Source organism: Tauraco erythrolophus, chromosome 8, assembly GCF_009769465.1.
Source record: "Tauraco erythrolophus isolate bTauEry1 chromosome 8, bTauEry1.pri, whole genome shotgun sequence".
Classification (NCBI taxonomy): Eukaryota; Metazoa; Chordata; class Aves; order Musophagiformes; family Musophagidae; genus Tauraco; species Tauraco erythrolophus.
Window position 1 is genome coordinate 22814295 of NC_141472.1, and position 27387 is coordinate 22841681.

At 37.4% G+C, this 27387-nt stretch overlaps 1 protein-coding gene across 3 annotated transcripts in view; it reads left to right on the forward strand.

Moving 5' to 3' along the window:
• LRP2 (LDL receptor related protein 2) overlaps positions 1-23685 on the forward strand; it is a 131113-nt gene extending 107428 nt beyond the window's left edge. For 2 of the 3 annotated variants that reach the window (XM_086616024.1, XM_086616025.1), the window contains 17 exons: positions 710-838; positions 2834-2965; positions 3934-4065; positions 6196-6339; positions 7081-7246; positions 10023-10151; positions 10932-11152; positions 11563-11742; positions 12432-12551; positions 14778-14868; positions 15437-15504; positions 15665-15785; positions 18400-18529; positions 20787-20906; positions 21000-21107; positions 22359-22430; positions 23524-23685. In XM_086616024.1, coding sequence (XP_086472150.1) covers positions 710-838; positions 2834-2965; positions 3934-4065; positions 6196-6339; positions 7081-7246; positions 10023-10151; positions 10932-11152; positions 11563-11742; positions 12432-12551; positions 14778-14868; positions 15437-15504; positions 15665-15785; positions 18400-18529; positions 20787-20906; positions 21000-21107; positions 22359-22430; positions 23524-23685 — 2225 coding nt within the window. The remainder of the gene's footprint in view (positions 1-709; positions 839-2833; positions 2966-3933; positions 4066-6195; positions 6340-7080; positions 7247-10022; positions 10152-10931; positions 11153-11562; positions 11743-12431; positions 12552-14777; positions 14869-15436; positions 15505-15664; positions 15786-18399; positions 18530-20786; positions 20907-20999; positions 21108-22358; positions 22431-23523) is intronic. The other variant, XM_086616026.1, reaches the window with a different exon arrangement.
• Positions 23686-27387: the final 3702 nt, after the last annotated feature.

The window sequence follows — 27387 nt, forward strand, 5'->3', positions numbered from 1 at the left end:
CAAAATCATGCTGTATTTTATTATGAGCAGCAGCTAAATTGTGTCGAGTTATTATCAACTCCACTTAAGATAAGGAAGAAAGTTTGGCTGTATCATAGAACAAGGATGGGATGGATAGCTGGGACTTCTAAAATAGAGAAACGGGTGCCTCTGAATTTGTGGCACTGCTTTGCACATAGTAACAGTGTTGATATTTAGGCCCAAATCCTGCAGAAGCTCTGCTAATATTCAACAGATTTCGCCCTAGGACATCTTATGTAGTTTTCACTGATTTTGTTCATTTTTATATTATCAAGTCTAATTATATTTTTGGCTGTTTAATGATACTATTTGCTGGCTTTATTGTATAATATTCTTAAAGTTAATAGTTTACTAATATCTCAATAATCTCTTGAAGTCTGCAGTAGATGTAGGAAATATATTGTTAAAAGATATCAATAGATTTCCGCTATTAAAAAGAAAGCTATTAAGAAGAATTTACCTTTGGTCTTTATGAAATGGAGGGGCTTCTTTCAGTTCATGGGGAGGTGACTAGAAGTCGAGAAGCCCTTAATTATAGTTTTACCTTTATTACAGGCTTCCAAGGTCACTGTAGTCATTATTTTACCAGACTGCATCGGCTTCCTCATTAGCAATGTGGAATAGTGCTGTTTGTTGGTACTGTGTAGCTGCAACTGTGACAGAGGAGTGTTTTTCTTCTCGACTGTAGGTAGAGAACCAACCCCAAGACCTTGTACAGCTGAAGAATTCAAGTGCAGTAATGGAAATTGCATTCCTTTACATTATGTTTGTGACAATTATGATGATTGTGGAGACCATTTTGATGAAATGGGCTGCAGTAAGTAATAATATCAATAGAATACAAAATTACAAAGCTATTGAAATAAAAAATTCTGAAACTAATAACAATAAATGCTTCTTCTTGAATAGCATACTAAGAAGCATTGTTTTTTAATTAGCCTATGCTAGGATTATGCAATTAGCCATGACAATATCTTCTATTTTCCTTCTTTTGGGGAAAACCCTATGAAATTCAGCACTCTGACCAGTCCTTTTTAGGCTTAGAGTATTTATACATCATAAAAAAGGGTTTGATCTTGGTTTTGATCTTGTTTTGAAATGAGTTGCATTATGGAGGCAAGAACATCCAGATATTTCAATCGTAATTGCAATATGCCAGCCTACAGAATTATTCATGGGCAGACTCTGAACTGATACAGGTTGCTCTAGCCGTGTTAAAACCAAAAGTGTATTGAGATGCTTCTCTTGCCCGATTTACAGACATGACCACAGAATTCTATAAGGACAATCAGTCCTTGGGCTGAGGGCTCTCTCAGATCCTCTGCACAACTTTTATTAGCTATGCATTATACGTTTACTAGCATCCATTTAGATACAAAAACTTTGACTTGAACTTTGAGGCAAGAGACAGTATTTTCATGGAATTTGGGAAAAAAGTGTAATTCCTAACTTTTTATATCAATATATAGACAGCTGCAGAGTGATAATATGAGCATGTGCTTGCAATTTCAATTTGTCAGGCTTCGATGGCTTCAAGTGAAAGTGTGCCAAATGATGCACTGGTGATTTACAATCCAGCATGCTTGCAAAACGCAAATAACTCAGAAGCCTATAGTGCAGTCCATTTTGAAGCAGCTGGTTTCTCTGTTTCACGTACCACCCTAATGGTTTTTAGGTAATATAACCTACTGCAATGACTTGGTGAAAATATAAAAGTATAAAAAGGATATGAAACAGTGCAAAATAGACACTTTCTGGCAGTCAGTGTTCTACTATTTGGGGATAGCGTGAATGCAGATCAGATGTTAACATTTATTGACTTCCCAACATTAAATACCTGTGTTCTAGAGAAAATATAATATTTATGTGTGTGTGTATACAATTAATTTATGCTTCTAAATGGATATGAAATAGAGCTGTTTAAACTTAATTTAATCAGCACTGGGATGTATATGTATAAGGGAGATAATCAGCATAATGTAATGTCTTTGCCATACATCTGCCTTTTTCTCATGCTCTGTCAATAAACATATCTTTTTTATCTTTCCTACTTATATAACAGATTTGAGTTTGAAAGTACTTTGTACGTATGTAAAGCAGGTCAGAATCAATAGAATTCTATATGTACTTTGAGAAGAGTATAATTTTCATTATCTGTAACAGAGCATGTATTGTCCCTGACTTGCCTTTTCCATTATAAGCATGTTTTAAAGGGCAGTGCATTCTGTGCAATGACGTGTATTGGCGTCAGTAGGTTTTAGGCTAGGTACGACATGAAAAAGCTGTCATTGCCTCTCTAATTTCCAGATATAAATAAGATAGGGCCTGTCTTATGCGTGATAGTAACTGAGAACATTTTTTGTTTAGCTGATAAGAAAGGACTTTATAAGAAAGAGGAAGGTTGGCAAAGGTAGGAGTTAGTCAAGTCCATTCAATAGTTCCTGCAGTTGCTGTAGACTGGTGGTAATGTAGAATGCCATTGCTCTTAAGGAAGGTGAGCTTGGATGGTTATGGCTCTTATCTTAACCCTGCTCACTTCTAGAGGTTAAACTTCTTAGTTGAAGAAGTCTTAAACTAAGAAGTTAAACTTCTTAGTTGACAGCTGTCTTGACCAGCCTTTACCATCCTCTTCTAGTCAGTTGTGCCTTACAGAATAGGTGTTCCTATTAATTGAGTTTCAGTTAGAAAAAAGGCAAGAAAACTAACGTTGTCTAGTTGAAAAACATTTTCAATGATAATAATGATCAAAATTATGACACCCTCCTCCCCCTTATCACTTGATTTTTAGTTTGTTTTTTTTTTTTTTTTCCAGATCCTGGAACACAGCGAACTTGTGCAGAAAATATCTGTGAACATAACTGTACCAACCTGAATGAAGGAGGCTTTATCTGTTCCTGTAGGCCAGGGTACAAGGCCAGTGAAACTAACCGAAACTCCTGTGATGGTATTTTCAATCTTCTAAACATCTCACTGATAAGTGTTCAGTGACCTGTGATTTCATCGTCCTAATGTGACTACACATTTTGGCATTCTAACAGGATTTTTTTATGTTTAGCAGATACTTCCTAAAAAGTTTTGCTGCTGAATTACATTTTCTAAAATGCAGGCCTCATTCAACAAAACTCACTCCACAGTTCAGGCTTATTTTAAGCTTTTGATGGCTGTAGGTGTATGTTTTTGCTTTACTGTATATAGGTTTTGTCATATCTTTGCAAACTGAGGAGCATAAATTTGCTGGGTTTTTTTTCCTTATTGAAAGAAAATTTACTGAAGGTTATACTCACCTGTTCTGCTCCAGAACAGACCTCTTGTAAAGGTCTATTGTGCCATATTTTCACCCTGGTTAGGTGCAGATAAAATATGGTGAGAAGTCTACCCAAAGCCATTGTTCATGGTCATGCAATCTAGTACCTTCATAGTTACCATTTCAGTACGTTTTGATGAGAACGCTTCTGTTGTTCTCCCAGCTCCTGTGGACAATTTGTGTAGTTTTATTAAACATGACTCAAGGCCACCCCTCCCTTTTCTTCCTGCTGATACTGTTTCTGAGGACTAGGTATCTTTGCTTCAGCATTTCAAGAAGGCTTTGCTCTTTCATCTCATTGTAGTCATGCCTCATCTTTTGTCTTTCCTTGGTGATTTAACACAAAAATACATGATCAAAAATGTCTCTCTGAAAAGCCATTTGATCAGCAGGAGCAATGCAGTTATTAGCAATCTGTAATTAAGACGTTAAACAGTAGATGAGTGATGAGGAGTTCTGTTAGATGTTTATACTAAAGATCACTTATTATGTCACTGATCTTTTAGAATATGCGGAGAAGGAACAAACCTAACATTTCATGGAGTAAAGCTGACCAGCATGTGGAAGAAAGATTGAACTCTAGGTATCTTTTGTCTGCTTATGTCTAGATATCAATGAGTGTGAGATCTTTGGAACATGCACGCAGGACTGCCAGAACTCCAAAGGAAGCTATGAATGTTTCTGTGCAGATGGCTTCAGGTCTGTGGGTGATCAACAAGGGAAACAGTGTGCAGCTAATGGTATGTTAACTGATAGCAAGATTGATTGCTACCTGTAAAGAGCAAGTGGAGTATAGCAACCTAATGAATATAATCCTATCTTTTTTAAGGAAGGGGATAATGAAAACCAAACTTTATTCTGTATCATAATATTATCTATATTCCACCCATTTCATAATCAGGAATAGAAGTGCTCATCTCTGCTTCAAATTGTAAACATTAAAAATAATATCTTGGTTTGAATGTTTGCCTGCCTTTCTCCTGAAATTTTCTGCAAACAAAAGCCTGCTTATCCTGTGGTTGTCATCAGAAGGAAATCAATGTTGCCTATTCCTGAAGATTTCCTTAGGTTTTCTCACCAAAATAATACATCAGAAGAAAGCTGCGTTGAACTGGTAGAAATCAAAGGCAATTTGATGACAGATTGCCATTCGTTGTTCATGGACTGATGCACATGAACAGAAGGACTTTGACCAATGTTTAACATCAATCATTAGCTTTTTATCATACCTCAGTGCAGTGACTACAGTGTGTGTCAGTCATTGAATTAGTAGAGAGTTGATTCAGAAAATAATAGTAATAATAAAAAGCTGAAGAAAATAGAAAAAAGTGACAATGCAGCAGTATTATATAAAAGACAGAAACAATATTGTATTTAGAAAGCACTTACACGTTAACAGCTTTAAAAGATACATGATAGAAATGTGGGAGTCTAATAGCAAAATCTTCAGAACAGAATGCCTGTGACCAAAACTGCATGCTGCTGGAGGTTTTGAAACCTAAAAATGATTTGTAATATGAGAAATAATACAAGAAAACCTAGTCTCCAGGTTTCTAGTCCAGGGACCTAATTCAGCAAATATTTACTGTTGTGCATGAGACTGGAAATACAAAATGGCATTTGCACCTGAGTTTCTGCCTGGCTGCCTCTTTAGTGTGCCTATGTCAGAAATCTCGTTCTTTGAAACTCTTCTTCATAGGCTTTATTCAGGAAGAATCTAGACACCCAAAGTTTTCAAGGCTAAATGATAGAAGATAACGTGATCGTAGCTGATAACATTGTGGATTTTGTTGTGCCTAAAGTTCTACTATGTATGCCCAGAACTCTACCAGTCTTCATAGTACAAGCTCACAGCACTCATAAATGAGGGTTTCCTTTGCCTGTGTCTGCTGCAGGCCTGATCAGTAGGCATTTTCTAGAAGACACAAAGAATATTAGGTTCCCTTTTCCCTATAATAGCATATCTATTGGAAATGCTGTCAATTTCTACACTGAATTGTATGTTCATTAAAGAGTAGAGTCACTTGCCTTATTCTCCCATAGTTAGGTGTGACTTAGAGGGAACAGGATTGTGTTCAAATGAACACTTCATAGGAAATTGAGGATTATTAGTTGGAAAAGGCACTGGTAAGTGAGGTTTTCTTTTCCCAGATGAATGCCTTGTCATTTCTCATTGGCTCTGTGAAGATGTGATTAATGTTGGAAAACTTCACTGGAAGAAGGCCTAGGATTTAAGTCCATAAATCCCAACTGGACTTTGTCTTTAGCAAAAGGGCTGAACAAGTAAATTTTCTCACTAGTGAAATAAGCCAGGTGGGGCTGATGCTCCCCATAGTCAAGTTATTGAGGCAAATGCCAAATTAACCTGTGGCTGGGTAGGAGAGCATTCATCTGAGTACGGAGACATTACAATTTAAAGACTTCCAGGTAGAAGAACTCAGGTTGGGGCCCAAGGTAGCAGCAATTTATTTGTACTTTCAAAATTGTTTCCTGTTTACTTTGAGGTGGGGAGCTGAATTGCAGTGTATAGCGGCATTCTGGTTTTGAGATGTGAGGTGGTGATATGCCAACACTGTAATGTTTAAGATTTTTTAAGGAATTATCCCTTAATGATGAGTACTGCACAAAATCAATAGTGAAAAGGATAATACTGTCCTAAGTGGTAGCCATTTCCAGAATTTTCAAATGAATTTTACAAAGCCAAAATGTTTGAATAACTCTGAAGCTTTAGAAGTGGCCTTGTGTTCCTTCTGCTTCTTATTCAAACAGAACTTGTGAAAACTCCAGTTTAGTTTTGACTAGAAGTGACTTTCATCTGTTTCCTCTGAAATGAGAAATACGTGAAGGTAAAATTCACGATTGTTTCCCAGGTAATCCTCCGTTGTTACTGCTGCCAGATAATGTGCGGATTCGAAGATATAATATCTCATCAGAACAGTACTCTGACTATATTGATAACCAGGAGCGCATCCAAGCTCTGGATTATGATTGGGACCCTGAAGGGATAGGCCTGAGTGAGTATCTGTAGAACATTAAGACTCAACCATACAATTGTTGGCTTAAAAAGATGCATTTCTGCATCATAGGTATTTAATTTACACTGGAAATCAAAATCAAATTAGATTAGCTGACCAGGTCTTGGTTGAATGTGACCCTCTCTCTACTCATTCTTCAGCATGGTTCCTTTTGATGCTTTAATTTAGTGTAGGTAGTTTTTCTGTTTTTCCTTTTGTTTTGTTGTGAGTTCAGCTGTGGAATTGTGGCTTTTTAGGATAATGCAGTAGTAGAGGATTGCTATAAATTAACCCCTTCCTTTTCATATGTCTCTGCCAGTCCTCAAACCTGGTTCAAGTCTTGCAATAACTAATTCTTATATTAAACAGGAATGGCCAGCAGATCCCTGTATTAGCTTATAACTTTGCCTTTTTCTCATCTTCTCTGCTTTTGCCCTTCCGCTGTCCTGAGCTGTACCTGCTCTTAAGGGTCATGAGAGTCTAAGTTACTCTCAAAATCATGTGCAAAGGCTTCAAAGCTAAGACTCTCTGCTCTTGAAAAACGTGACTTTAGATGTGCCTCTTACCTATAATGAATGGCTTAAAAATCTACACACTAGTACAATATGATTTAATTGAACAGACAACTCCGTGTTATTCATAAATAAATGAGTCTGGTATCTTCACATAAGAGCCTCAGAAAAATTAGAATTTCCAAAACCATGGAATGACTAGACATTATCTTTATCATCTTTTTTGAAGGTATTGTGTACTTCAGCATTCTGGGACAGGGTTCTGAATTTGGAGCCATCAAACGTGCTTATCTGCCCACATTTGACAGTAGTAGGAACAATCCTACAAAGGAAGTGGACTTGAATCTCAAATACATAGTTAATCCTGATGGGTTAGCTGTTGACTGGGTTGGAAGGTAAGTGCACTGAAACACAGAAAAATGCTGTACATTGAATGTGTCAAGGGCCTGATCAGGCAGTGCACAATCCACTTTTTTCTCCCTTATGATCTGTCTCTGAAGATATCTAGTCTCAAGGTAGTTCAGAAGAATATAGTAAGATCTGTTTACCCAGATAGCAAGTTAATAGGTCAAATGCATGTTGCTGACTGCATCACGTGTTCTCTGAGGAAGCTTGTGTTACTCCACAACTGGCAGGTCAGTTGTGCATCTGTAAGTGATAATACACTGGCCTTCAGGTCAGATGGACTCTCCTTCAAGGACTCAGGTAAGCTCCAGGGAACAAGCGTTCTCTGCTGTTGGAAGGAGACCTCCCCAGTCCGTAACAGAATTTGTCTTTTATCTTTGTGCCAGCCTTGTGCTAGGTGAGCTAATGCCAAAGAAGCAGCAGCTCTAAATTCTGACAAATATATGTGTTTTCTCAGAAAATGGTTACATTTTTGTGTTTCATAGTTTTTTCTCGCTCTTGTTGACGGTGGGTTTTTTTAGACTAATGGCAATTTTTGGGCTTAATCCTAGAAATCACGAGATCACTGCTTATTTTCCCTCACCTGGGGAAGAGCTGGGAGAAAGTTGGGCATGACTTTTGGGAGTTTTACTCTGATGTTGATGGTGGCATTTCCTGCTTGCAATGTAACTATTAAAGGATATGGTGGACAGTCATAGCTATAGTTCGTTTAGTATAATGTTGAGAGGATCCTGATATTTGTAGATGATCAGAGGACTGGAGCACCTCTCATATAAAGACAGTCTGAGAGAGTTGGGGTTTGTTCAGCCTGGAGAAGAGAAGGCTCTGGGGAGACAGGTAATGACTTTGAACTGGAAGAGAGTAGATTTTGATTAGATCTAAGGAGGAAATTCTTCACTCTGAGGTTGGTGAGGCATTGGAATAGGTTGCCCAGAGAAGTTGTGGATGCGCCATCCTTGGAAGTGTTCAAGGCCAGGTTGGATGAGGTTTTGAGCAACCTGATCTAGTGGAAGATGTCCCTGCCCATGGTAGGAGGTTGGAACTAGATGATCTTTGAGGTCCCTTCCAACCTAAACCATTCTACGAAATGTAGTCAGGATTCTGTTTGAAGCTGAATGGACAGAGGCTACAGAGATGAGTCAATATCTAAACACTGTTGACAAATTTTGGGTGTTCCTGGTAATGCAGTCAGTAGGGTGAAGAAGGAGGTATTAAGATGATAGTAAAGCATGACATTTCTGGAAAGTTCAAAGATAAAAGAAGGAACGTAGCTATCTGCTTCCCCTCTGTCACACGGTTATCAACTAAATGGGTGAATACTTTACCTTTTATGTCCTCAATCAAAATATGATTGGAAGGTGCTTAAGATCTGCACTGCGGCTAGGTGAATTGTGTTTGTGGCAACAGAGAGTTTTTTTTCTAATGATTCAAAAAGCTATTGTATCAGTAGTGAAAGATTGGGAAAAGACTTATTTCAGTTTGGGGCCTGATATGTAGCTTTCATTATCTAGACTCTGTTAGGTGATGCATGCTATGTTAGGTGTTGTGTCCTATGAAATAGTTATGGAGTTGTTCATGTAGTGTGTCACCCTGATTTCTAGAGCAGGATAAAATCCAGTCTGACTGGCTGAAGTGATTCACTAGCCTGAAAAATGGTTCCAGTGATGATGGAAAAAAGCAAGTGGAAAATTGCATCTTTCCTCCAGTAGTTTTAAAATATGAGATGAATGTATTAAGGTCTGGACTAGCCTTCAGTCTTCAGGTTATTTTGCTGTTTGCTTTGTGAACTGCAGACCACCTGGAAAACCAAATGTCTCTGAGGGCAGAAGGAAGTGTCTGAATTTCTATTCAGATCTATGTGGTCATGAGAGCAAGGGTAAAAGAGATATATCACCAGCATCCTGGTGAGGAGAGCACCTCAAACATAGTGTTGCACTGATTCCAGAACAATATTGAAATGTATTTTAAAAAAACATATTTAATTGTCTGTATATTATATAAAAGCTGATACACATGATTTGAGACACTTAGTCCTCTGCCCATTTAAAAAATAGGAATTACAGTATTTTCACATATTCCCAAGATAATTATGAGATAATTTATTCTATCAGAAGGCACTGTGTGATTAGTGAGTGCATAATAATTAGTATGTTTATTATCTAAAGGGAAAAAAATAATTAAGTCAAGATGATAAAGATAAGCGAAATTCAAGAAGAGTAGAGTGAGTGCCCTGTTTGTAAGGACTAAAAGCATTTGCGTTTGCGTCTGATGTGGTAACAATTTGTTCTTTAACATCTCTGTCAGAAGACAAAGTCTAGAGAGGAGCTTTGGACTAATAAGCTGGATACCTTCAGAGTTGCTATATAAATTACATGGTAAATAAAGTTTTAGCTGTAATGAACCTCATCCTTTCCTGAAAAACTGATTCTTTAAAGATGCTTATTAGCCACCTCTAGTGCTTAAAAGTAAAAAAAGTTCTCAGTAGCCCTTTAAAGATGGTTATTTGACAGGGAACAGGGGCAGCTGCAGAAACTTTGCCAGAGGAGAAAACTAGTGAGCTGATAGATCACATTTGCTAAACTCACCTATATTTCAGTTTGAACTGTGTGTTCAAAACTGAAAAAGTTTAGATATAATCAGCGCAGCTTCGTTTTATTAATTTTGTTCAGTTTGGTATAGCTTTTCTTCTTAAAAAGATTTTTTTTTATTCCTCTCCCAAGTATAAACTATTTATTTTTGGAATGTTTTGTGTTTTATGTAATTCAGACATCTTTACTGGACTGACGCAGGGACTAATCGCATAGAGGTGGCAAAATTAGATGGACGGTACAGAAAATGGCTTGTCTTTTCTCTCCTGGATCAACCAGCAGCTATTGCTGTCAATCCAAAACGTGGGTAAGTACTACAGGACTTCCCAGAATTATTTTCAATGCTATTCAATACCAAAACAGCCTGCAATACTAAACTTTACAGGAAAGACTAAGGAAATGCTTTCTGGAGTTTCACTTTACTAATGTTAGGAGATTTGTGTACATGGGCGAAGTATTTTAGGATTAGATGTCATATAGGTGCTTGTATTGGTGACAACAGTTAGGTCAAATAAAAATGTCCTTTTTACAGTATTATTCCACCAAATTTCTCTGTTACTACTGAAACAGGGAAATTAATGGGAATGTCTCTTTACCAGCTCCAAGCAATACAGACATAGCCTCCTTCACAGTGTGAAGCAACATGAACGCATTGCTACATTCAACAGCTGTGCTTGCTACATCTTCTGTATATGATGAATCACCAGATACCACCATATGTGCTTCTCTTGGCTGGAGTATAGCAGCACGGCTCCCTAAGTCACCTGGGCTCTGCAGCTTTATCATGATCAATGGATGTTCAGTGTATGCAGTTATTTTTCTTCCGCTGAGAATGAGAACCTGTCATTGAAACAACTCCCTCTACAAATCAGGACATGAGATGCAAATAGTTGTCTTTTGGTATTTATCTTCTGTACTTGAAACAAACTTGTTCAGTGAGCTCTCTGTGACTTTTCTGATCATATCTGCAAAACATAAGTTGCTGAGCAGCTTTATGTTCCACAACTGTCCTTTTCCATGAAACGCCAAAGGATAATCATGGTGACCAAATTCTGAACAATATTAAATTCTTATTCTGTCCTTTCAGACTCATGTATTGGACTGACTGGGGAAGGCAGCCAAAGATTGAATGTGCATGGATGGATGGACAACAAAGACAAACTCTGATCTCTGAAGACCTTGGTTGGCCGACAGGACTTTCTATTGATTATTTGAACAATGATAGGATCTATTGGAGTGATTCTAAAGAAAATATTATTGAATCCATGAGACCTGATGGGACAGACAGAACGATAGTATTACATGGAGGTAAGAACTTAATATGGAATTACTATAATAGTAATCAAGTTGTATGCTAACAAGCACTTGGGCTTCACAAGTAGGGCTAGATTTGGGAGCTTTTCCAAGAGCAAGTCTTGGTAGTGTTTTCTTTTCCTTTATACAGAGATAAATGGCACACCAGCTTCAGAGCTCATGATGCCTGGTAGCTGGATTCCCTGAGGGTAATTTACATGGCCCAAATAGGGGACAATGTGAAAATTGAATTCTTGCAGCTACAGTAGCTCGAAGTGGTCAGGCACATGAGGATGTATATATATAGCTGCAAATGTTTTAAAATGAAAGGATTAGATGATATATTTAAGCTGAAGAAGAACAGCAGTTTTATCGCTGCTGCTAGAGGTTTGCTTGCTGACAGTCTATTGTTTGGTTCCTTTGAGAAGTAGGCAGTCCATACAGCCTTGATGTCTTTGAAGGCCATTTATATTGGATAGCTAAAGAACGAGGAGAAGTCTGGAAGAAAGATAAATTTGGAAGTGGAGAAAAAGTGAAAGTGCTGACCGTAAATCCGTGGCTTACTCAAGTGCGCATTTATCACCAGCATAGATACAATCAGTCAGGTGGGTAATCAGCATCCTGGCAAGCCGTTCCTTGCTGTGAGATTGAAGTTGGCATTGATGTCTTCAAAGAATTTAGTAATCTCCTGATACTGCGTCTATTGGTATGTGATAATATGGAATGAGGCTGGCAAGTATTTTCTGCATAGTCAAAGTGAAATACCATATACTGCTCTTTAGAGTCTCTTAGTTCTAAGTTACGACCCTGTCCTTTCTCTTCTTCCCCTTCGTCTTGGAGTTGGCATAGAGGTGGCAGTCAAAATATTAATTTATCCTGGTAACATATAAAGTGCTGGCCATTTCATACTGCCTTCAAGGAGGGCAATTCAGCTATGACACGCCCACAGTAATCATGGGGGGAAGGATGTCCAGCAAAATCCTCTTTAAAGGTGCTTTAGCTTTCAGAATTGAAAGCATCCAGGTTGCTTGGATATTTTCAGTTTCTTCTTGGTGCTACACTGGCTCCTAACAGCCATGGTTTCTCCCTTAAGAATGTAAGAAAAGACATAGAGAAGGGTTTGATATAAATGTGATATTTGGGCATCAGTTGTTTTAAAAAATGGATCTAGACTTGTTTAGATTTTTGGTGCGTGATACTGATGAGATACACTACTGAGTAGGGAATTACCCTGTCTTACATCAGGAATATGCTGAATTGCTTCTTTAACTGCCTTTATCACTTTTTTTTTCAGTGCCTAATCCTTGTAAAGATGTCTGCAGCCACCTCTGCTTGCTGAGACCAGGAGGGTACACCTGCGCTTGTCCTCAAGGGACTCGATTCATAGAAGGCAGCAGCACAGAGTGTGATGCAGGTAGAATAATTTGTCAAACTGGAAATGAAAGCAAAGGAAGCTTTTCTTTAGTAATGCAAATACATTACTGAATTAGGAATACGGAGGGATGAGCTAGCTGATGTAATGGATGTTGGTAAGTCAGGACATCTGGCTTTTATTCTCAGCCATCACTAATTGCTGATCACCTGTGCATTTCATTTAGTCTCTCTGAGTGTCATTTGTAAAATGGAAAATATCACTCCAACCAGCTGCAAAATTGGTCACAGTTTTTATTTTCTTTTTTTTCAAATGCATTGATTTCAGAACAATAGAATTTCTAACAAATTATAGTTTACAATTATGTTTACAATTCTGTACAAGGTATTGTTTGATCAGTATAATGGAATGCAAACTTGAAACAAAGCTTACAGAACTCACAGTGCGAACCAGAGATAACATCTAGATAATTATCATATGCTGGAAAGCCTTTTAAGCACTGGAATTTAGTGCTTGGTTGTTGCATTGCAGCAGAGCCCCCACAGTGCTTCCAGGAGCACCAATAAAATAGAATTGCTCAGCCTTTCCTGAGAAGAAAGAGCATTCCACTGCAGGATTTCTATTTCTCTAGCTGAGAATCTGCATTCTTAGCTTACAGTGATGCGGGTAGTAGCCAGATGCCCTTATGCTTGTCCTTGCAACATATCTCTAATAAATTTTGCTTTATAACATTATGTCTGGCATCTTTTCTAAGTTAATCTTCTCTGAATTCTCTTATTTTTTGCATTAGAATAAAAAATGTAATGATTTTTTACACTTCTTTACCTTTAAATTACATTTCCTTAAAAATTCTTAATGCTTTTTTCTATTGCCTCATAGTCTGAGCTGCAGAAAGAGGAGCTAGTAGTAAGATGTAATAGTGAATGGAAGTGGACAATACATGTTTAAATTAGGGATCAGTAACACTGCTGATTGCATTTGCTATTTTCTGTTTACTGTTCTGAGGCCACTTTCTTTGCTGAAACTGATTTACATAAAATTTCCAGGAATTAAGATAATTGTGCTTGACTTTATTTTGAGGAAACGGAGGAGTCAGCAAATAGGATATACAGTACTGTCTCCATTTTTTGAACTTCAGTTTTGACTTTGATTTTAAGGAAGCTTTTTAGCCAGTGAACTGTGGCTCTGATAACTGACATACTGACCAAACGTAGCTTTTGTGTATACATTGATTTGGTCCGTTACCACATTGCAGCTACTGAGAAACACAGCCTGTTAAGACCTCTTCATTTTCCCTTTTTGTATCTCATTTACTTGAAGGGAGTTTTAGCTGTAAGACACATTGTAGCAACAGACTTCCTCTACTGCTGGCTGATGAAAATTTTATGACAAAGGTATTATGATCTAACTTATCAGCGTAAGATAGATTGTCAAGGTCCATCCTTAATTTGTAGCCTATAATGATGTCTAAGATCAGAGCTTTTCCAGTGAACTAGACTTTTCTGACAGCATATCCTGAGCTCTTACTGAAGGCTAATAAAACTTCAAGAAATTTCACTTTTTCTTCACTTGACTTAGCATTAGAATAACATCAGAACCTTTGAAGCTCTGTGTTTGGGCCAGCTCAGACAGCACTGCCACTTGGGCGCCTCAGGGCTTCTGGAGTGCAGCTCAGACATGGTCACGATGAAGAACTGGCTTCTGCGCTACCTTGTGCCGAGGCGTCAGCCTGTGCTCTGTACTGACAGAAAGCTGAGGGCTTTGGATTTCTCTCTCATTCTCACTGTCCGCATGTATGAGAGTTTAGAGGGGCCTCCTGTATGTGCATTTCCATCCACTGCTTTTCTTCATCAGTAAGCGCATCGCAGTTTGGCCCTCTCTGTGCAAATTCCAGTTGGTTGGATGGAAGAGTCTGGGCAAAGGAGATAACGTATTGCTGCTTTCTGAATGGAGAGGTTTGAAAGGTGGTGGTGGGCTGCATTGCACAGGCTAAAGAAGGCGATGTGACATGCAGCTTTTGAGTTGTCTATGCCTACTTTTACTGAGTAAGTTATTCTCTGAGAACAGGTTTTACTTCAATAAAGTAAGCTAGAAGTTCAGAAAAATTTAAGAGACACAAACACATGCACTATTGAAAGCAAAGCTTCTGAAAAGTAGCCTGTGAGTTTGCATACTTGAGTTCTGCAGAGATAAATAAAATGCTTTATGGTAGTATTTCTTTTGTTGAAGCTGTCTTGATAACACATATGTGGTTTTCAAATTTTGCAGCTATTGAATCGCCTCCTACAATGCCACCAGCATGCAGGTGCATGTATGGAGGAACGTGCTATATAGATGAAAGTGGTCTTCCGAAGTGCAAGTAAGTCAGTATGTTGTTAGAGTAGTCCTGGGTCAGACTGTGTTGATTTGTTTTCACAAAACAATTAAACTCTTTGAAATGTGTTAGAAATGCTTCAGAAGATGTCGTACATCTGAAGCAGCATGTTTGTAACCATCAGAGAAAAATGCATATATACATAAGAATAGCAGCAAATAAGCAATGTAAATGCATCAGTCTGGAAAACAAAACAAACCCAAAAAAACCAGAAAGACAGACCTCTGAAGATTCTAGTAAAAGGCTTTACCAAAAATTATAACAATGATGCTCAGTAAATGTAGCTTGGAACAGCCAGTAGGTGCCACTAATGCTCTGCTGAAACCAAATCTTTTTACTTCAGTAACTAGTTTCTGACTCAGCACTTTTTATTTCCATTTCTAATTCTATGAAGATAGCAGACATATTATCTTTACAGTCAATGAAATATGGAATTAATGAGCATGGAGTTAAAATCTATGGCATGTAGATAAACATTACAGAATATAATAACAAAGCTGAAATCCTAGACTTAATAAAAAAGCCATTCACTCAACTGTCCTTACATTTACAGGTGTTCTTATGGCTACACTGGGAATTATTGTGAAATAGGATTGTCAAAGGGAGTGCCTCCTGGAACAAGTAAGCTTCAAGTATATATTACACTTGATATTTTGAGCTGAGGAGTATGTAATACCTCACTATGATACCTGTTCAGGGTCAAAGCTTGTAATTCTCTGGGGTCTGTTTTACACTGAACTATGCTTGCTTGAATGTTTGCTTATTCTTCTGTGTTTGACAGCAGCCGTGGCAGTGTTGCTGACAGTCATACTAATCATCATAATTGGAGTGCTAGCGGTTGGAGGCTTTTTTAACTACAGACGCACAGGCTCCCTTCTACCAGCGCTTCCCAAACTACCAAGGTATGTTTTGAAGGCTTTCATAGCTGGGAGGTGAGTGCACTGAAAATGTATGTTTATTCCTTAATATTTCTGAAACATTCCGTTTGTTTGCGATGTACCCATTCTATTGGAATACGGAAAGTGCAGTGTTGCAGCAATTCCAGCAGATTTTTGATTCCAAGCAATATCATAGCTTATAATTATTTTGTAACAAAGGGCTACTGTAAAACTCTACTGCATTCTAAATTAGCTTTAAATATGAGCAATGTAGAAGACTGTTTACCAGATCTGGAACTGGATATTCAGTTCAAAAAGGTACAAAAGACCATGGTTACATATGTTTTATTTTTTCATAAAACTTTGTCAGAAGATGATTTGGGCAATGAGATCTCTTTAACATTGAAAGGCTGAGCTCATCTGCAATACTGTATTAATCTGTTCAAAAATATATGGGCATGTGTAGAGAACTTTTGTCTGTTTCCGGTGGCTGAGAAATGTGGGCTTTTTGTAGGTTCCTGCTTTCCTGACAGTCATGCTGTTCAGTGAAAATCAGGTTTATGGAATATCATTCAAAAATATTTGATGTCTGAAATCAAAGGAAGATGAAGAAAAAATATTTGTAATCATTTAAGTAAATTTTTTTAAAAAGATGTCAGATGTGATGCTTCTAAATTTTTTTAGCTTTAAGCAAATTGTATGGTTTTAAAGACATAAGGCTGCATGTTCATTGTCTTTGCACCAGTTTCACAGCAGTCACTCTTAAATCAGTATAATTAAATTATTATTATCAGTAATGTGGACGTAGCTATAATTGCTTCCTCACTGGAGGGTTACTCTGAATAACATTTGTCTATGACTTGCTGTGGTTAAATTGGGGCAAAATTTTTGGGCAGATCAATCCTGCCAGACAAAAGTTTTTTAAGAGATCTCCAAGCTGCTTACTGAAATTCCCTGTCACTTGGGAATGACCTCACCTGGAGTACTGCGTCCAGTTCTGGAGCCCCCAACATAAGAAGGACATGGACCAGTTGGAGAGGGTCCAGAGGAGGGCCATGAAGATGATAAGAGGGCTGGAGCACCTTTCCTATGAGGACAGGCTGAAAGAGTTGGGGCTGTTCAGCCTGGAGAAGAGGAGGCTCCGGGGTGACCTTATAGCGGTCTTCCAGTACCTCAAGGGGGCCTACAAGAAAGATGGGGAGAGGCTGTTCAGGAGGGCCTGTTGTGATAGGACAAGGGGTAATGGTTTTAAAATAGAGGGAGGTAGATTCAGATTGGATATTAGGAAAAAATTTTTTACCATGAGAGTTGTAGAACACTGGAACAGGTTGCCCAGAGAGGTGGTGGATGCTCCATCCCTGGAGACGTTCAAGGCCGGGTTGGACGAGGCCCTGAGCAACCTGATCTAGTTGGAGATATCCCTGTTCCTTGCAGGGGGGTTGGACTAGATGACCTTTGAAGGTCCCTTCCAGCCCTAACCATTCTATGATTCTTGAATGGAATTTTTCTGCATCATCAGGTAGTGAACAAGTAGAAATTTTAATGCATCAGCTAGAAATTTACTGTTCAACAATACTTCTTGTGTAAGTTATGAGGCCATGTGAAATGGAGATGTCGTTTTTTTGTCTGTGAGACTTGATTCATAGTTTTCATTTCTGCCATGAATGTGTCTTAGTGCTGCCATCACTTAATCCCTCTTTAATCTGTTAATTTATACCTTTACTGCAGAGTTAAGGTAAACTATAGCTTAGCCGTTATGCTTAACATGGGACTTGTCCATGTACAGGAATTATAGCTAAGATTGACGTTTTTTGAAATTGAATCAGCTGATGCCTACAGTGCCAACTGGTAAAGTGTGTGCCCAACACACCAGCTGTAAGCAAGAGTTTTAGCACAAGCCAGCTCCAACGAGGGCACATAAATGGAAAGATTATTTCAGTAATCCCATCTTCCTTCAAGTTAGGCAAATTTGTCAAAATGAACTCAAAGGTTAACTCTACAGTGGATTTGTAGAAAGAATCATGTTTTTGAAGAGTTGTATGCTCAGAGTTCTGTGTGGAAGGTCCGGCATTTGGCTACTCACTCCTATCTTTCACTGCTCCTATTATTTAGAGCCTGACCAGTGTTCTTTCAGCCCATTTCTAATATTTCTCATGCAAATCTAACGTGTACTTGTGGTTGCCATGAATCTATACACAGATTGAAGATTTGCTTATATGGAAACAGTACTCTGTAGGTATCTTCGTGATTTGCATGCATAAATATCTTTACTATAGGTGCTGTTGGAATTACATCTGCAAATTTGTATGCTGTTTCAGCTGCATTTTTTAAAAATAAATTTCAATGAATTTGAATAACAGAGTGGATTCATGCATTTGTCTGTAAATCAACACTGAAGTAAGAGTAGTCAAAATGTGGATAGATTTGGGGGAACTGTAATTCATTGAGTTCCTTTGATGTCTACACGAGCACACATAAAGATGAACTAATGCAGGAATACTACTGCTGGTGCCCTCACTAGCTTGCTTATAGCCAGCAAAAATTCCAAGTGATAATTATGCTTAGAGGAACAACTAGAAGAATCTGTTTTATAAACTCTCTTTCTGTATAATCTGTTCTTTTTTTTTTTTTTTTTTAGTTTAAGCAGTCTTGTAAAATCTACTGAAAATGGCAATGGGGTAACTTTCCGATCTGGAGCAGATGTGAGTATGGACATAGGAGTATCTGGCTTTGGAGGTGACTCTGCTATAGACAGAGCAATGCAAATGGTAAGGTTTAGTTCTGAAAGACTTTTTTTTAATTTTGTTTTTTTTAATGCCATTTTTAGCTGATAGAGGGAAGTCTTTTATGTAAAAAAGATAGCAAAATGATAAATGTGTTCTAGAAAAAGAAGCCAACATTGATAATTTCCTGAAGTAGATTTTTGCGAATTGAAGGCAAGGTCAAATGCAGGCTGTTCTTCAAAATAATGTGATTTTTTCAAGATTTATATGGTAGAAATTAATTCAATTACCCCCTTTACTATTTCAGCCTCTTCATGGAATATAGAGGGAATTAATAGGCAAATGAAAATATCGTAACAACGATTTTTTTTGAGAGCCTTTGTGTTCTGTAGAGCAGGTTAAAATGTGTGGTTTTGAAATCCAGACTGTATGTTATAAACTTCAGAGATAAAACTCAGGCCTAGCCACAGGATATACTACTTTGCACAACTAATTATAAACTTAGACTGTTTCTTATTTTAGTAAGTTTAAACAAATCATGTTTAATTGTTTTGGGGACATCATATAGTATAGCTCTACTTCATCCATGTTTTGTTGTGCACATCTGAGAAATAGCACCTCCTGTGTTTCCTATATTGTATAGTTTTTCCACGGAAAAAATGTTCCCCTGTTTACCACAAGCAATACAATGTACAAAAAGATTTTTACTTTTAGGAAACAGATCACAGGCGTGTTTGAATCATAAGCACTTGCTGCAAAGTCTACAATGGAAACTCCCTAAACTTTTAAGGTTAAATTACAGACTTGACAGTAAATGAATATGAAATGAAACAGCTAGTGAAGATAAGCTGATAATATATGTATATGACCTTTTTCTAGATGAAGAAACTCGTTAAAACTAAGCAGCTCGTGTAATGAAACAACCATACGAACATTTCAGTAAAGACTGGGAAAATAGCTTTAGGCTTGAATATTACCTCAAATCTTTTTCATGCATGAAAACCGTTATGGTACTTTCCATTTTCTGGCCTAATATTGACATACTGCAGTCCAACTGATGCGGGTTTTACATTACTAATAACAGGTCTGGATACAGGCTATTTCTGCTTGAGTGGCAGTAATTCTCCCTATGTATTCAGACTGCAAACAAAAAGTTGTGCAGTTCACTGGGAAAGAATTCAAAGAGTTTGGTTTACGGCCGCGAAGAACAGTGGGTTGTGCCTCCTAAAATTTTAACATCACAAATGCATGAGTAGATGTTAGAGGGATATTTTCCAGTGCGGCTGTTCTTAGCGAAGCTAGACTAATTTGAGGGAGCTCACAAGAGTTCCCTGTGTGGTAAAGAGCTATACTCTTGTAGCATAAAGAGTGAGTCCTTATGGCGTGAAGCAGTGGTTTGTAGAAATGAGGCAGGTTTAAAGAACAAGCTGATGTACTATTCTCATAATTCCTCACTATTCCTGTGATGGAGCTGTGACAGGGAGCAGGGCAAGTGATGAGTCTGGGTGAGGTTTTGCTTTCATTACCCTTCTACTTGTTGATGCTTTAGCTGGCTAGCCCTGGATGACTATCCTTACGCGGCTGTGAAATTAAGAAATACCTAACTCAGCACCTTTGCCTACCTGCTGCGAGCACTGTAGCTGCAGCTTAGGATTTGACACAATATGCATGAAGCAGCTGCTGTCCACACAGTGGTCTTCATGCATGGGCAAAGCATTGATTTGTAATACGAGATATTCTAAAAGCTGTGAAACATTTTATTTCTGACATAACTCATATGTTATAACTAAGGGGATACACTTACTGCTTTGTCTCAAAAAATACAGTATTCTCCCTGCTGGGACAAAATGAATGAATTTTATGTTTAAGACAGTGCTTATTAATTTGTATGTCATTTTGAAGTCTCTAAAATGAAATTTTTATTTTGAGATTATACTTCCTTTGTTATCTCTTTCCTGTTGAAGGTATGATTTGTGAGTCATCTTTCCTCATCATAAAATAATTTGAGTCAATTATTGAAATGTGGCTTTTTTCTGTCCAGCTGGGAAATGGGTTATATTGGAACACTCAATAGACCAGGCTGCCAAGTCAGGGACTAAAATAATGGATGGTAAACTAACGTTATGATTTTAACGGATGCTAGATTTTTGTCTAAGCCTATGTGAAAGTAAACATGCATTCTTCCCTGAGATGAAGAACTGGACTATAAATTAATTCCTAGGAATATGGAGGCGTTTATTGCATGGTAGGTTGTTGTTTTTGTTGCTGTGGTGGTGGTGGTGGTTTTTTTTTTCCTTCATAGAATGAAAACTTTGCTGTGGAGTCAGGGAAACAGCCTATCACATTTGAAAATCCAATGTATGCAACCAGAGATGGTGGAGCCAGCACAGCCAGTGCAGTTACAGTTGTTCGGCCAACACATGTAAGAGAAACTTAGGCTTCACTTTCACCTTTCATTTTCCTTTATGACCCTCTTTTCTTCTTTGAAGAATGTTGATTTTTCATTCTTCTACAGGTAGCGGCAGCTAGTAGTGAGGAAAATGAAAATTTTGAAAATCCTGTGTATGCCTCTGTGATATCTGCTAGTCCGAAGGAACCCCCTCCGAGTACGGATGCACCTCAGGTAGACACAGAAATGCTCTAAGGTTGCCTTGTTTGTGCTCCAAATCAGGAAAATTTTGAATTGTTAGGGAAGCTGCAATATAGCTTTAATATTATCTTTAAATCATGCCATGGACTTGGCACATAATCTGCATCAAGTCCAACAAACTGGACCATATTTACAAGATTTACAAGAGCTGGTCAGAAACAGTTTGGTAAGAGAAAAGCAGTGCAAGCACAGAATTGCCCACAGCACACAGTGAGAATCTGTTTGGATTAAATCCCTTCTTCCTGGCTCACTCAGTTATTTTGAAGTGAATAGATTGGAACAGAGAGTTGTGCTTCATTTTGAGGGCAGATACTAGTCTGAAAATTGTAATGTAACTGCTGTAAATTGTCATTGCTCTCCAGCAAAAATTATTATAACTAAGGCTTTATTTTGGACTTTTAACAATTATTTGTAAATCCCCTATGAATTATACCTTGATGGAAGCAGCAGAGTGGTTTTTTTATATGTTTTTCCCCCTCTCCTATGAAATATGAAAAGAAAACCCAAGAAAAAATACATTTTTGTTTAAAATAGTAAAAATCCAGGGGGGTTTGATATGGAAAATTGAAAAAGACATTTAGTCAGTGTACTGTCATCTTTTTCTTTTTTTTTTTCATGTTTATTTATAGTATTATCTATATTTAAAAGTTCTAGCAAGGACATTTAAGACATTTGTTCTATATGTTCTTGCAGGACATTTTAACAATCAAGATCAAAGTATTGCCTCATCTAGATTATTTGTAATTCATGGAAGATACATTTTTATGTTTTAAGATGAATAAGCTGATGGTGGCTTGTTTACAGGACTATTTTCATACATTGTGCACTAAAAAGCACCTCTGAGCTTTGAAATGACAGCTCTGTCAACCTGTTGTAGTAGTTTCATATCCCTCAGTAATTTCTCTTGTGTTGTTTTCAAGACCAGTTTTATCCTCTTTGACCTATTTGACTGGAATGATAGGTTTCCATGAATTAATTTACTCACTTTTATTGCCTTCTGCCCTAGCCTCATGAATATTACTTTAGGTGCAGTAACCATAACTGGTTATCTAGCAGAAAAGAAAGTGGGGTCTCATGCATAGAATTGCAACATGGTAATGTAAGAACATCTGGCTGAAATCACAGAGTTAGCAGTCAGGGCAAGTGAAATCCAACAACAGTGACGTCAGTTTCCAGAGAAGTTGTAAGAAAAATGTATAAAGTTCTAATATTTTTATGTTTCAGGAATCAAAGTGGAGTTTCTTCAAGAGAAAAACGAAGCAAAACACTAATTTTGAAAACCCAATATATGCAGAGGTATTGCTTAATATTGTATAATTCTATTTTTCAGCTAATGTACTGCTGGACTTTGTTCTTGCTCTCATAAGCTAAAGATAATAGGTAGATTCTGCTGCTAAGTGAAGCGGCACAGGAATTCCAGCCCAGGTCACAGTAGGACAGAAGTGGTTTTGAGGAAAGTTACAAAGTCTGGTGCAGAATGAGGTTGTTCTGCAGGCATCCAGCTCAGGCAGCACAGCTGCATTGCCCATGGCTGTGCTCTCCCAGCCCAAGCACTGCAGCCTGCTCCGGGATCTCAGGTGCTGGTTTCATCTTATGGTTCATTCCGGTACAGCTCAGGGGCTCAGTGCAAGTGAGAGGCCATTGTCCTGCAGTAGGAGTGAAGTGTCTTTTTCTGCCCTCTCAGTGCTGGCTTCAGCACTGCACAAGAATTCAACAGGTTGGCATACTGCAGCCCTGTTTCTATACCAGGCCTGTTTTTTTCATCCATACAGTTGGATGAGACAGTTCTTTTAAGATGGTGTGCCAGCGGGTGGTATGTGTGCTGGAGGAATTCTCCCCTGGGTATGAAGGTTTGGAGTTCTGCTGACTTGAGCCAGTAATTCCAGCCCTTTTCATCTTACAGTTTAACATTTCCAGTTAGCCTGAATGACTTATGAACCTCAGTCCCACAGTCACCAGACTAAAGCTAGCTGCCTTTGTGAAGAAGGTTTAGGTTTCTATTGCTTGATCAAGATGAGAGTGAGTGTTCAGGAAGCCAGGGATTCCTTTCCCCAGTGCTATTTACAAATAGTGCCAATGTTATCTACATTCATAGACATATCAAGCTACTCCTGACATTGAGCATTAAAATAGAAGTTCCAGTGTGGAGTAAGTTTACAGTAGTGTATTAACTCAGCTGTAAGTTTACAGTAGTGTATTAACTGAGCTGTAGCATCTGAGGTGAAATTAGCATTTAATTTTGTTACAGGCAGTGATTTGCGGAAATAACTTATACCATGACACTAGATTTTAGCAAAATACTTGGGTATTTATTTAACATTTCTGAAAGTTAAGGTTGGATGTTTTGTACATTAGAATGTAAACTTACATTTTATGATTGTTGTTTCAGATGGAAAAGGAACAGCAACAGGACACAGAAAATGTCCCTACCCCTTCTCCTTCACTGCCTCCCAAGATTACCCTGAAGAGAGACCAACCATTATCTTATACAGCAACAGAGGATACATTTAAAGACACTGCCAATCTTGTTAAAGAGGACTCTGTGGTATAACTAGGTAACTGAGTTAGGGAAAATTAGACACATCCATTTGCACATATATTTTTTATAAACAGAAGAGTAAGGTTCACATTCAAATGCTTTATAAAAATATATACATCTCTTAGCCAGTGGCTGGAGATGTATGTTGAAACTATGCCTTGTTTTTTGACAAATGCCAATTTCTATTTTTATGAACAATTATCATGATGTACTATATGTATATCTTTGCACTGAAGCTGTCTGAAAGTAATGTTATAAATATATTGTACACTTGTAAATTTTTGAAAGATTATCTTGTTCGATGATGTTGCTAGTAGAAATCTGTATGGAATTGGTCATGTCTTTAGGGATAAATTCATTATATAAATGCTTAAACTAAAAAAAAACAACCAACCAAACAAGGTGAACATAGGAACATTACTGATTTACAGGATCTTTAGAGTTTATATTTATAACAGCACCTTTTAAAACTTCTACTGGTGCTCTGGGCATCTTTACCACCTATTTTATGTACTACTGTACATAAAAATGGGTGTCTCTTTATCTTGTGTTAAACAAAAGATGGAAGAGTCAATGCAACATCATTATGCTGAATAGTTACCTGTGCAAAATGTTGTTCTTACAATACTTTAACTGCTTGAGATAAAATAATTTCCTCTCAATCCATAAGACACATACTCTTCCTCTAGGTTCCAATTAACACCATTCCATTAATAGTGTTCTTAAAAAGATCTGATATATTTAGATTTTAGTGCCATGAGTATTTTATTTAATGAGATTTTCTCCTGCTCATCAATAGGATAGCTCTGTTCTTGGCTGGAGTCTCTGGAGGTAATTTGTACTGTTAAATGAAGTAGCTAGATTTCTGTAACAGCTTATTTCCAAACAGGAAAATACAAAAGATATTGGTTCATTTAAGAAATTATTCAGGTTTTTTAATGTGAAAATTTAATTTTATTGACTATTTATTTCCTGAGGTGAACATTAATAGAAAGGGAAACAATTTCTACTAATGCAGTCTTTGTAGCTATCTGGTTATTACTATAACCTTCCATCAGAATATACTGTACATCTTATTAGCTTTTCTATTAATTAGCCAAGTAGTTTCCACAAAATGAACCATTTGAAGAAACTCTGAGTACCACTGCAGGAACATGTTATTCAGCATTCCTGTTTAGCTACTCATATAATTTAAAGATTCCTAAAGTTAAAATCGTTGAGACTTCTGCTATTTGATTGGTTTATATCTGAGTTCTCAAAATATATACTATTTCTAATTAGAATGCTTGTAATTACTTTGTAATGTACTTTGATTAGAAAAGACAACTGGAAAATGCTGCTGCTGAATAAATCTAATAAATGTAATATTTTATCACATCCTTATTCCATAATTTGTGTCAAGGCTCTATGTACTTTTTTCAGTTGTGGAGACTTCAGTGCACTCAGAGGTGAAAACAACAGTGCTTTAGATAAAGTCAAATAAGAATAGTGCTTACTGCTTCACACAACTGTCTAAAGTTCTTGGTATAAAACCACTGACGTTGTATCACTCTAAGTGTGAAAACTGCCCCATTATACACATTGAATAAACCGGCCCTTGAAAAAGGAAACTCTTATTGTTGATTGTAAGAGACTGACTGTCAAGGTAGTATAGGCATAAGCAATTAAAACCTTAGTTCAATTAACTTTCATATCTGACTGCTTTAGTGTAGAAAACTCGTTAGAATCTGGGACACAGCATACACATCCGTAAGGCTATGAGAAAGGATTCCTTTGAAAGGCAGGTTGCTGCTCTTAAGGAAGGAGTTCACAATGTCTTTTAAAGAGAGAAGGCACAGCTAACGTTTCCACAAGATTCGCCTCCAGTTGCATACCACAAGAAAAGGTAGCATCGGTTTTGTGAATAGTCGTCAACAGAAAGATTTGGGGTCAGTTTTGGAGAAAACTGCTAATATGTCAGCCACGTATTAGAGAGAATTTTTTTTCCTCCTATAAGAATTTCAACTTTTCAAGTGTGGAAGAAAACCGTCCCTGGGATTCTGTATAGATAGGTAGTATGTAGATTTGATTGTTTAACATATCTGATGGTGAAGGATTCCTAAGCTTCAACTGGGCCTTTCTCTCACTGGCATACCACAATGTACCCTTCTGATTATGTAAAATTTAATTTTTGGTACTTTGATCAACAGAAGCTTTAGATTCTATTCCTAACTTTCTTTTTTTTTCCCCACTTATATTCTTTTTCCCTTATGAGGACAGTTCTTGCTTGGATTCTTGGATTCTGGACTCATTCTGTTTCAAAGAAGGCTGATTTTTAGAGATTTCAGCACCTCTCTGTAATCTGCCACTCTAAGACTGATAAATTGTAACATTAATGTTTTTCATGCACATTCTCTTTACAGCTAGATAGAGAGAACTCTCTGCAGGTATTTATCATGAGATGAAGTAAAATAAATTTATTCTTGAAGCCATTTGCCAGATAATAGAACCTCAATGAAATACTTAAAGGGTTACTAAACACTTTTTACATTCTGTCCCTTTATTGTGCATATACAAACACACACACATGCACCCCCTCTCCCACACAGAGTGATGAAACTCCTTTTCTTACGTTTGGAGTTCTGACCTGCACATGGTATTTTTGTAAGCTTAATTGAATTGCACATTAATGATTAATCACCCACACAGCTCTTCAGCAAATAAAACCTTTACCCCTTCAATTTTAATATCTCTAGGAACACCAGTTTGTGAGCCTCTGGCCAGCAGCTTAACACACAGAAATGGTGTACAAGAGGCACAGTAACCTCAACAAACATTCTGCCATTGTGAACACACTTCGTACCATTGAAATAATTTGCCATAGCATGTGCTAATGACCTGTTTAATCTAATGAGTGAAGTAATCATCCTTTTAACTTGCAAAGCACACTGAGGATGAAAGAAAGGTGAATGCATATTATTTTTAATATTTTCCTCATAAACTATACTAATAATTAGGAAGAAAGTTAAAATATAAGTTTGGATACTCTGTTTGCATAGTAACAGCACACATAGTTTTAATTTTCCCTGTAATTGCATATCTGTAAAATAGCTTGTGTTTTATCTCTACACAGGTGAATAGTCAGGTGATTAGTTGTGGTCAAACAGTGCAATTGCAATTTTTGGAATATGTCACAATAGCTAGGCTTTGTTATTATTTGATTTCATGTCTTGTGTTCAGAAGCTTGTGAAGTTTAGCAACTCCTGAATATGACCATGAGCAAACTCCTCATGAAATAGATGACTAATTCTGACTAAATACATTCTGTAAAGTACGTGTATAAGATGTGTTCTGAAAGGCCATTGTTCTATTTCAAGTTCACTAGCAGCCAATATGTTGACGAAGTCTACTTGAAAAACTGATTCTTTTAGTGATTTTATTTTTCTTTTTAAAATTCTTTTATTAGGTGAGTAGTATTAACCAGCTTTGTAGCTGAGTGTTTTATGAATGCGGATCCTATAGAGGTATAATTTCTGAGCATAAAAAATGACCTTCAAAAACATACTGGATTTACAAGCCTATCTGCAAACTCAGAAAATTACAGCTAAGGAGAGGGTGAGGGGTAGAGAAAGTGTCTTCTGAAAGGAGTTGAAGCAGTCTAGTAACTGGTAGAGAAGGACATCTGGTTTTGACAGGATTAAAATTTATTTCTGCAGAGCTGATACTGATTTAATA